Genomic DNA, 12,120 nt, shown 5'->3' on the forward strand with positions numbered 1-12,120 from the left:
CGTTCTTAAAAGCTGCCTTCATTCATCTTGAGCTGTTATCAAGAGCTTTGTCTGCTTCGTAGATAAATTGCACAACACTGAATCAATGTCCTCTTGTACTGGAAACCAGACAAACGATTCTGACAGAAACTCTGTTGCATTTATACAGAGTGAGTGAAGAGATGGCTTACCTCATGCAGAATATGGGTAGCAAAACACCTTCTGCTTCTCAACTGAGGCGATGATATAAACGTGGCTGCTGATCCTAAACCAAAAAAATTAGAAATGTTTGCTTGCTGCAAGTTACTTTGCATGCTTGATAGATATTCCAATCTTATGGATGACAATTTTTGGAGCATAAGCTACTACATGTATTTCATTAAGGTGATTTTCAGATCGTGTATTATTTTGGCACTACACTTGATTTAAATTCTCTTTAATATAGTTTTAGCTGTAGCATAAATGTACTTAACACTGAATACTCTCCTTGACAGGAGACTTTAGCTGAATAAACCAGATCCATTGTGTAATTAAGGAGTTTCTTTGGAAGTTGGCTTCATTTCAGTTTTAAATATGTTGTCTAATTTGTTCCAGAAGTAAAGTGAACTTGTTTTTCAGAACTTGCTCATGATTGTTGGTGGTCAGAACTATAATAAATTTAATTCCTTCCTAATTTAAACATTTTATAAATACGTAACCTAAGCTATGGTCTGTACTGGGCATTGACAATACAAAGCGATAGTACCTTTCCTAAGAAAATTGTCTTTTTAAGCACACAGAAGAACAACCACCCCTCCTTTCCATTGCTGGTACCCAAATGTTGGGAATTATTTGAGCAACAGGTTCTCCAGTAATTTGAGTGCAACACTTCAGTAGATTTAAGTTGAGAGGAGGAAAAAGATACAGAGACTCTGCTAGAGATTGTAAACCACATGTATATTCAGCAAGTAAATGAGATACGAGCTTTGAAACAATAAGCTGCTCTATAATGCACAGACAGTCTTTCATGCTACCAAGCCCAAGCTCTGAAGTCTCTCTACACATTGATAAAAATGTCTAACTCTGAATGAAATACGTTTATTCTGTCTCATGTAAAAGCCCTGTAAGCTACTAAGAACTGACTGAGCTGCTGACTCAGTCATTGTTCCTGGTTTTTACAACTCCTCCCATTCAGTTAATTAAAAAACCTGTTCCTGAACAGGAAACAAAAGCACTTTTTATACGGAATTGATCTATGTACATTTTCAAGATTTCTGCTCAGTGAATGCACTTTTTCTTTAGCTTTGTGTATTGCAGCACAAGCGCCTGCCAGAGGCAGTACTGTCGACACGACTGTCCTTCTCGGGTGGAATATTTCACTGCGCACCGTCCTACACTCGTGCCGGGGCCCGTTGAGCATGGGACGGGGTCAGAACCTGAAAGGCACAAAAGGCTGCTCAGCGAGCAAGAAAACGATGAATGACGCTAAAGTCAGGCCATGGAAATGGGGATACTCATGTGGGAGTAGCAGGAGGAAAAAGATCTGTCAGCAAAAGAGCAGAAAGCATAAAGGGGAGTGGGTTTGCGATTGAAGTGTCTTTGCACTGTGGCAGAAACACTTAAGAGCTCGAGTTTTGGTGAGTATTGACTTCGAAGCTTTTGCAAAATAAATAAATAAAAGCTGTTACTCAGTAAGGCGAAGTTAATGATTAAGCTCAGCAGTTGCTGCTGCTGTTTTAGCAAAAGCTTCAACTTGCCAAGAAGTAAAAGAATGTGTATAAAGTTGTTGGGAAAAGCCACTTTCATTCTGTCAAGTTCATTTTTTAAGAGATAGCTACCAAATCCAAAAAGTCATGTCTGGTGTAAATCCACAAGTCACTCGTGGTTAGAATCTCTGCAATCCATGTTATGACCAAAAATATGCTTCTGCACATCTTAACTTCCTCCCAATAATTGCAACTCTCTCCAGTTTTCTAACCAACAAAGTTAAGTAATACAATTCAGAGCTGGCCTGACACAGAGGTTGGGACTTGGTAGTTTCTAAATTGCAAAAATTTTCTTTTTCAATGCGATCAAATTTTTGTCCCATAAAATTATTAACTCTCTTTCGAAACTTTCTTTTTTGAATGTTGTCCAGTCTTTATTTCAACCTCAAGTAAATATCATCATTTATTTGCATCCACTGGTAATGAGGAGATACATTATACTGCTCCCTGTAAGTACAGTCTGTGTTTAAATTTCCTCTTTACCTTTTTGAACAAATTTAGACACTGAAAGTAAAAGAATTCTGTTCAACCGCACCGATCTTGGGTCCTGAAATACTGCTGCCCTTAGAAAATACTCCCGTTTCTTTCATTGACACTTCAGTTGCACAAGAAACTGAAGTTCACTCTTTAGCAACCAAAATGGGGAGAGCGAACGGGAAGAAAGGTTTCTTCTCATGTGGATTTCCCATGAGGAGGCATCCTCTGAAGAGGAGGAAGGATGGAGTTGGGTTTCTGTACTGATTCAGTACCTGGAGTCACGTAGATTATGAACTACAGCTGCACCATTGCTGATGGGGACATCAGCCCAAATGGAAAAAATTTGTGTCACTGTGTTTTCCTCACAGTAATGACCACAAATTTTATAAAAAAATGGGATTTTACTCCTTCTGCATTGAAGAGGAAATCTGATGTTCTCACACATTCATAATTTCTACTGAAATCAGTGTTAATGAGTGGGGGGAATCTATGGTGTAAAGGCAGAAATTTTTGATGCAGCTGTGATATAAAATCGCAGCACACTTGGCTAACCTTTAATAGGTATTCTAATATGGCCTGTTTGAACCTGCTTGAAACTAGTAATATTCACGTCAGATGTTAACTAGGAGTTTATTCTGTTACTGTCATCTTAACTTTCTTCTGTGCTTTAATTAAATGTTAATCTATTGTAGAAACCCCTGTTCTTTTGAGGAATGTCTTGGGATGAGTGTATACTGATGGGTTGGGAGGAGATCACCTAGTTAAGAATAGGTACAAAGGCAGATTAAGCCTGTGCTGCCTCTTAATTTTAAATGTATGTAATCTCTTTCTCTAAAATGGGAAAATCTACTTAGGCAGAACAATGTAAGATGCTGTTAAGGGACTTGTCTGCTATCCAGTGCAAGGTCTGATCTTCAACTTGTGTTGACGTATCTAAACTGAGTCTCTGCTCCTTAGGACAAATTTTTAGCCCTGAATCAGTGTTAACGTATAAATGAAAACAATGTATTTGCTTAGAAGACAAGTGATTCGAAGTGCAGTAAGAACTGTAACCAATGTACATTTTCACCTTCGGTTCTATGTCATTTTCTTTTCCAGCTGTTCATATAGAGGACAGCAGCTTTTCATAGAGGTTTCTGTTAAGTGAGGGATAAATTGGCTTTACCTTCTTATAAAATGTTCCTCTCTGATGGCAGGCGATTCCAGCATTCTCATAAGGATCCTGGATGCTGCTGTAGTAGACCAGAGTCATAAGCTTTTAATGACTTTTACCATTTTCATAACTGAGGTCTAAGTGGGCCTCCACTCTGGTACCAAGGGAACAGTGCTAGTAGTCACATAAGAAAAGCTTTTGTCATTGGGCACCTGCTGTTAAGCATAGTCATAGGCATCTCAACATTTCATGCAAGTTCTGGGTTGGTTTAGTTGGGCTTTCTGCAACTTTTCTCTCTTTCCTTGATGTCTTTTTGTGCTGCAATCTGGATAAGCTCTGTTATTCACCAGGAGAGCATGTCATCTTCATGTTCATGTCTTTGCAGTCTCACTGTTCAACAGGAAACTAGCAACAGCTTCTTTTAATAGTAATTAGGAAAGTCAGACAGTGCAGTAGTCATCAGACTCCTCTGCATGGTCACTTGAGCGTGTGAATTAACACGCTGCCTATGGAATATTCTTGGTGTCTGTTGGCAGTGCATGGGAAGGGAATAAAAGATGTTAATTACAAGTTAGATTGATGATAACCCAGTGAGTAAGTTAAATCCAGTTAACTTAAAGTCCAGACACTCAAACATGTGACCCTGTAAAATGGAACATTTCATTGTGGTAATCTTGTATTTGTGATGATAATAAGTTATGAAACAAAGGTTAGAGGTTAGGCTTGTTTTCCCTGTCTGTCTTCGTACATCATCTGCAACCTAAAATTCCCTCTCATGCAATATCTGTGAGTTAAATCTGCTTGAAGCTATCATCAGTCACCATTTGAACTTATTTTTCTTTGTTATGCTGCCAATAGTATCTTTTTTTTTTTGTTATGCTACTTAAGAGTCATAAAAGTAAGATAAGAGAAAAGAGAACGCTAGGCTGTACCATCCCCTTTGCTTTGCCAGCATAGGATTAGAGGTTTTGATTAGCAAGCATTGCGTTGCTGTGTGGGAAATGTGGTTGGATTCCTTTCCTTGATCTCTTGAACGGTGTCTATGCATACGCACAGGTGATGTGTCAGCGTGCTGATGCTGTGCTTCAACATGTCTCACCAGGTTGTGATGCCTGACTCATTCTCTCTTGGTTGAATGGATATCTGTACCGCAGACATAACACAGAGAGGAATAAAGACGTTTAAGGCTTCAAAATCTTCATAATACTTCCAAGAAGTAAAACTATTCATTCTGAAGGGCTCCTTCCCCATGAAATATTGCACAATCTCTACTGACTGAATGTGCCTTTGTGCCTTGCCCTCTGCTTTGCAGTGCCATAAGTTTAGCTCCAGTACACTTGATTAATGTGATAATTGTATTATGTTTACTTAGATTTGTCTCTAGTTCATGTTTCATCTGGGTTTTTTTATTACATTCCCAAAATTTCCAGAAGATTGGGTACAGATGGGGACACAGGAGGTCCTCTTCTTCACCCCTCTCCCTCCCCTCAAGAAAAAGTACTGACAGACAGCTCTTAAAAAACAAAGGCAGTATTTCAAAGTCTGTTTAATAGCTATTTCATGGTGATTATAATATAAGAGTCAGTTGTAGGTTTTTTTCTAGTTTGTGGCCCAGTCATTATCCCTTGGAAGTTGTGTACCTAAGACTTTTGCTTTTTATTTTCCTGATGTATTCTCCACCCTTTCATAGTCTCCTGTATGCTTTCAGAAGGCTACAATACAAAAATAAACAAATAAATTCTTAAAACTTAGAAAAATTTCCTTCCTCTCTGCCCTCCCAGACTTTTTTTTTTTTTTTTTTTTTTGTAGCTCACAAGCTCACAGAAGATAGCAGCATGGTAGATAAGGATGAACCTGAATTGTTGGGTTGTCTTACTGTCTTTGACTGAGGGGATGAACTTACCATAGCACTGCATCCATGTTAGTTTGCTGCCAGGTCGCAGCCTGAGGTGAAGTCAGTAGCTCTTTTGACAAGGAACCCAGAGGTGATGGAGCAGATGATTAGTTTTCCTGTCCTCTTCATGAACAGCAGGACCGTGAGCCTGTCTGCACTACTTCATTTGTGGACTACTGTCTGCTCCCGTTGCCGAAAACAGCGTTCTGTAATTCCATTTATACTTGCAGTTTCTCTCTGCAGTGCGTCTTTTCTCCCCGCGCTGTCCCCTCTGCAGTGGGGAGCCAGGAGCTCTGCTGCTCCAGAGCACCTGAGCACGCAGCCACTGTTCTCCCCTCTGCAGAGCTATGAACAAACGCTAGGTGTCAAGCAGCTGGAAGATGACAAAAGTGAAGTGAAGCCGGACATTTATTTCCCACTCATTCTTACTTCTGCATGTCTGCCAAACCTTTTCACCTTTACCTAGTGATAGGTCCCCAAAAGAGCTACAATATTAACTTTACACCTTGATTCCAGTTAGACACGTAATAACTGTATCAAAGATTGTGATGGATTCTTTTTTGTTCTCCCTTTTTTCAGGTCTAGACACCTACAGCCACTGCCACGACAACACTTTGTATAACAACAAAGTGCCACTTTGTAGGTTCTGTGCAGAGACATTTTGGCAAATGTCAATTTAAATTAAAAAAAATATAAAAAATTACACGTAGGCTGGAGTATTAGGATTATGTCTTAATCTATTGTTTTAGAATCTTTGGGTTGCTATGCTCGCTCTTGACTGACCGCCTTCTCTAAGGATTAGATAGGGACAAAATAGCTCTACTGTATGATCTAGTCAATGGGGAGACAAGTGAGGACATAAACGGAGATTTCCTTCCGTCATCCCCCACTGAGACAAATTTATTTCTGCATCAGGTGTTGAGGGCAGTTGTGTACACTGTCAGCTGAAGACTATACGGCTCCATCTAAGAACCGGGCGTGCTGAAGCGTACTTTTCAATTCATGCAGCTGCGTTGTCCCTGATATCTAGCAAGCCACCTCTCTGTGCCCTTCATTATTATGTCTTAGTTATGCTTTAGGCTTATGCTCTTCAATTCTGCCCAGTTATATCAAGTATCATCTTTCTGGAGAGGAAAACAAAGGTATTTCCTATCAGCTTGATGCACGAGAATGCTGAAAAACATAGACAAAAATTGTCTTCTTCCAAAATGGTGGTATTCTGGCAGGTAGGGAGCCTTTTCTTTTTGAGTCAGCTCTGCTGTTCTTTGAAATGCTGAAATGCAGTCAGTAGTCAACAAATAATATGAAACATAAACCTCTGCAGTACTTTTCTACCCTGCTGTGCCGTCTGCGCATTCTTGAGAAGTGCTGGGCTTTGCATACAGTCTCACATAGAGAGATGTGAAACTTATTAAATAATCAAAGCTGCTGAAAGACAATACAACTCCTGCCTCCTTGGAGAAACATTTAACAGCTAACGCAATTGAGCAGATGTTTCGGTGACCTTCCATGTTTCCTGCTGATGACATGCAGCTACTTTTTTTCTTTTTTTCTTTTTTTTTTTTTTTACAGAATTTATTTTTTCAGATTTTCTTTCTGGTATATGAGCATATACATGCTCTCATCCTTTTATATCCATGAAAACTTAACTGTTTGTTCAGTCTGTGAACCCTTGCCTTAGATAAGGACTCCCTTGGTCTAAGTACAGTACAGACACGGTACAAAATGAATGTTTCTGTCTTGGAAATGTTCTGGACTCTTGGAAACGGCTGGACTTTTTGGAGGTGATGGGTAAGTCACCAGAGGATCTTATATTACAGAAATAACCTGTGGTTTGGAGTTGTGAACGTATGTAAGCCTGCAAGAACCTAAGCAGTGGAAGCAGCAGAAGCAACTCAAAGGCTGGGACAGAAAGGGCTGGTTAATGCCCCTGCTCGCAGATTTCAGGGCCAGTTTCTGGCAAGAAGGAAAGTGGACCGATCTTCCTGCTCCTACTAGGTTTTGATAAATGCCTGCATAAACTGTAGGATAAGCCCTGGTCTTTCCCTGCCTTTTTATCTTTCCAGGCTCATTTCTAGCAGTAGTGGATTTACTGTCTTTGCTGTAAGTACTTTCACAGGGAAATAAGAATTCATAATCTGCAGAGATAATATATACTAGAATGAAAGGGTTCCAATACTGTGCCTGACAGAGGCCAGACTGAAAGATAAAGAGATATAAACCTTGCAGTAGTTGTTCATTACTCCCTTGCATTTGACTGCAAAGGAGTAACCACACCTGCTCGGTGGACCATGTAGGTATTACAAATCTCTGATCTTTCTGAACCTGCACTGATTTACTAGAGAAACATTTCATTATTCTTTTTGTGCTAGTAAAAGAAGGATGGGGGTTCTTCTATAAAGTATAGGTTTAGCTTTAAATTTTCTTTACTTTTTTGTTAAATTCCTAATTAACACACAGTTAAATTGCCTTATGATTTATTTAAGCTTGCTGTCAGTTTTGTAAAGTCTGCCAATGAAATCGTGCCTCTTGCAGAGTGTAATAAAATTCCACTTTAACTTACAGTCAAGCCAGCCTTATGTCCATTTAACTTGTATTTCAGCCATGCTGTCTTTTTTATGTCAGCCTGAGTAGAGACCGGGGAGAAACATAATAAGAAATTGTCTCCTTCCTCCCCATTAGTTAGTTACTTGACATCTGGCTCAAATGTGTATTACAGGCCCCTCTTCAGCTCTTCTTTCTCTCCTTCCAATAAAAAAGTCTGCCTTTTTCAATGAGGAAATAAATTTCAAAAAACTGTCTATAGAAAATCTCGGGTTATAAACCATCTTTTCCAAAGAAGAGGCATTTTAACATCCAGCCCCGACAGCTTCCATACACAGCATACTTCTTGATTTCGTAACAGGGGGAGATTAATGCTGCCCTTCTATTATATGCTTTGGGATCTGTGTGTACTCCTCTGTAGTCAACCTCCTCGTGAACTGCTGGTTATTAGCAGGGAAGGCACAGACGGCTTTGTGTTTGCACGGCTCAGCTGAAGGAAGGGGAGGATGGCACAGATAGCGGCATAGACCGTTCTGAGCATCTCTTTGTACCAAAGCAAAGCTCCGGCTGATTTTTGTATTTTTTTTCCCAGAAACTTGTGTAAGTCTACAATAGATAGCAAACCCTGCTCCCAGTTGTTCGCAACCTAAAGCATTTGTTCTGTGCTGAAGAATTTGGGACTTTTTTTATGGAAGTTTGGATTGTAATGGATAACTGGCCTTTTCTTGCCACCAGACTATCTGTTGTTAAATACATAACAGGCATAGTAAAATAATGTTATTACGCTTCCAAACAGTGTAACTAGAGAACCTAGAATTATAAAGACCACTGTCTCATTCAAAGTGCTGGATGAGTATTATTCATATAACGTGTTATTATTCAGTATGTTGTTTTCCTTCCTTATTCATGTGACTTCATGCTTTGTTACTGTGCCCGACTCAATTCCCGCTCTAAAGTAAGAGTTCTCAATTACTGTCTGAACTAGCAAAATTTTATCACTGCAATATCTCACAGTTTCAAAAAACTATGTAGTTTCCATGTGGTATCATCTTCAGCTCCGTTCTGTACGTCAGAGGGGAGTGTTAAATCAGAAGAGACCCCACTGGATTTACATCTGTCTGAGGTGACTCAAACTTGCTGTGTTTTTTGTGGGTTTTTTTCCTTCAGGGAATTTAAGTATGAAATGCCATTATAAATTGTAATCACAGCTTGCCTTGAATAGTAACCACAGCTGGGAATCCTGCAAATCAGAGCCGTGGATCCCAAATTGAGTAATCAATTAGTGTTGCAGCCAGGTGGCTGTGTCAGTAATCAAAGAGGACAGCAATGTTCCCTGAGGAGCAACTCAGAAGTAAGCAGGAGAAAGCAAGTCTTGGGTCAGCCCATGGAGAACAAACATTGTGTCATGACTTCTGTAAAATTTAAGAACATCTCGCCCTTTGTGACTGTCTGTGAAATACAGTCATTGGCTCTGCGCTCTAGAGCAGTAGTTTTTCTGTTTTCAGGTGCTCCCTGGTGCAACTCATAGTCCCTGCTGCTGCGTGATAGCCTGGCATGTCCCGACTCCGTGTAGGAGAAGGTCTGACTTCACTCAGGTCCCCCCCACTCCTGAATTTCCTTTGTAGGAAAGCTGGGTGCCTGCAGGGTGAAGGACTTGTGGAGCTGGGGAATGCATCTTCCCCTTGCTTAGGCTGTGGCTGACAGGGAAATCCCAAAACCAGGACTTAAATGGTCTGTATGGCAGACTGGGGATTAAAAAGCACAGTTCTCCCCTCTTCATCTCTCCCCTTCCACGCCTCGAGCATCAGTCACAACACGCTTTCCCTGCTTATCATCCAGATTCCCTGAGCCCAGAGGTGCCTGGCCCCTCTATTGCTTTGCACCAAGAGGGGCTCAGAGTGGACAGGCTGAGGAATTCAGCTTTAGGATGCTAGCACGTTTGCATTGAATATGTGAAGTGTTTTTCCAAATGCTTGTCCACTGTCAGGTTTCATGTTGCTACCCATAGTGTCTGCCAGGTGTAGCTTTGTCACTCCTCTAAAATTTCTGCTCTTAATCCTGGAGGTACTGTAAAGTCTGTGGAAGAGGAGGTTGCCAGAATTTTTCAAGATAGAGGGTATGTCTACGATGAAAGCTTTAGATACCTGCAGTAAGCAATTAAGCAAATTTATAGGGAGGAAAACCTCTGGAGCTGCTAAGCCCAAAGATACCTCTTCCCTGCTCTGGGCATCCTTGAGCTATGAGTTCCTCCTAGAGGTGTGGAGGAGACTCTGGGTGTTATTGCTAATGGTGCTTAAAGTCCTCCTTACACAGCTGTTGTTTACTCCTGTCTAAGGCAGAATGCTGCACAAGGCAGACCTTTGGTCTGACCTGGTGAAGCCGTTCCTGTAGTCAGCTACGTTGCTGTAATATACTACAGGAATGGTTTCACCAGGTCGGACCAAAGGTCCTATTGCTTCTACCCCAGTGTTGGTCTTTGAAGTACAGGAATTGTCTTGGCTGAACTTCAAATAATAGTGTGTCCTGAAGCAGACACGAAGTTAAGGAAGACTCCAAGGCAACTGATTTTTGAAGCGTGGTGAAGGTTATTAAACAGTTGCAAAGTGCAGTGTCATGGTGGGAAGTACCAGCATCTTTAGTTACCCTGCTGATAATACTTCAAAGTTACTGTGGTCGCTTTAGAAAGGCAAAACATATGGAAGAGAATAAAAGGAAGTCTTCTGTCTTGTAAGTTGGTATTTAGGCTTACAACCACAGTACTCGAGCATACTGATGAAGAGTGTGTCTCTGTCAGTGGGGTGCAGGGGTTGGGCGGAGGAGCTGAGACTCTTGGTCTCGCGTTTCTTTTGCTGTGCATGCGAGTGTGTGTGTGCACACCTGGCAGGGTGGCGGGACAGATCTTTCTCATGGAGCGGCAGGACTTGCTGAGCTCACATTTGCTTCATCCTCTGCTGCTAGGTGGCCTGAAATAGTTTAGTGTGGGTGAATTCTCCAAACGTGTCACAAAAGTCTCAAGTTTGATGGGATGTATAGGGGCAGCAGCGTTGTGCACAAAAATGCTGAAGGAGTGAGGAAATATTTCTGTAGGTGGCTGACATCCTGATGTATTGGATGTATTTTAATGAAGTTGAGCACTGTTCAGAACAATAAACCAGTGGCCGCATGCATTGCTAATTTTAAAACATGATTTAGAGGAGATGCACTAACCATTGAGTTGTTTCGTACATCAAGTCTTGCTCTGCTATTCTCTTGCTGAGACCAGCCTATACCTTAGTAGTACTTAGTGTTTCTAAATTTGGGAAGATCGCTCCACTGATTTTAAGTCATACAAGCAGCAAATGTGTCCGTCTAAGCTTTGGTTATCGCTGTATTTATAAAAGAAAGCTTTTAAACTTTGTGTTCATAGTGCACAGAGGTGATCAATGTCCCTGGCAGGTCTACCCGGGGCGGCTGTCTCCGTGTTAGTTCATGCCTTTTGCAAGACTTAAAAAATAGTCAAGGTTTTTGTGCTGGGGGGAGGTAAAGTTAGGAAGAAACATTTTTTTCTAATGCTCTTCTGAAAGTGACCATCTTCAAAAGAGTTTTAAATGTGTGTCGTTTAATTTCTTACATTAGCTAAAGTTCTCAAAGGGGTTAGTTTATGATTAAGGGAAGTTAGGTGCTATTCCACTCTTAGGAAAGCCCAGAGGGAAAAGGGTTTTAGCCTAGTATTTTTTAATAGCTGTTTGATGATGCTAAAAACAAACCCAAAACCCTTATGTTTATTATTTTGGGGTTTTATAGTAATGGGTGTGTTTTCTTTCTGTAAAACATTTAATATTAAGGGCCAAAAAATGCTATCTGTACAGATACTATTACACTGAATTAAGTACACAAACACAAATGCCTCCATAGTTATTTACTATTTCTAGAGAGCATATGATAAAAGGATCTTTTTTTAATTTAACTTTGGCTCCCACACATTCTTTTCATTCCAACCTGGTGAAACTGGGTGTCTTTCATGGCAGGTTCAGGAGACTCTCTGCAATCTTTCGTCTTCTTGTTTGGCTGCTAATAACCGGAAAAATTGACCGAGCGAAATGGTGAAGAAGTTGAGCCAGCAGTTGCCACAGTGACAGTTGTCCAATATAAATATCTTACAACTCTTCTGTTTATCATCTGTTTTCAGGGCAGTTTAAGCTGCTGGAACAAGACCGAGATATTAAGGAGCCAGTGCAGTATTTTAACAGTGTGGAGGAGGTGGCTAAAGCATTTCCTGAACGAGTTTACGTCATGGAGGAAATAACATTCAACGTTAAGGTAGTCCCTGAATAAATATTTATCCCTGT

The 12,120-nt window shown here is 40.6% G+C and overlaps 1 protein-coding gene across 2 annotated transcripts in view; it reads left to right on the forward strand.

Annotated features, from left to right (window-relative positions):
- The window catches only part of GAREM1 (GRB2 associated regulator of MAPK1 subtype 1), a 111,025-nt gene that overhangs the window by 74,264 nt on the left and 24,641 nt on the right, over window positions 1-12,120 (forward strand). Inside the window, exon 3 of one of the 2 annotated variants that reach the window (XM_054817068.1) lies at window positions 11,961-12,091. The exons of the other annotated variant lie outside the window; for it this stretch is intronic. Within the exon in view, the coding sequence (XP_054673043.1) occupies window positions 11,961-12,091 (131 nt within the window). The remainder of the gene's footprint in view (window positions 1-11,960; window positions 12,092-12,120) is intronic. 2 annotated transcript variants of the gene reach the window in all.

This window comes from Grus americana, chromosome 2 (genome assembly GCF_028858705.1).
Source record: "Grus americana isolate bGruAme1 chromosome 2, bGruAme1.mat, whole genome shotgun sequence".
Lineage (NCBI taxonomy): Eukaryota > Metazoa > Chordata > Aves > Gruiformes > Gruidae > Grus > Grus americana.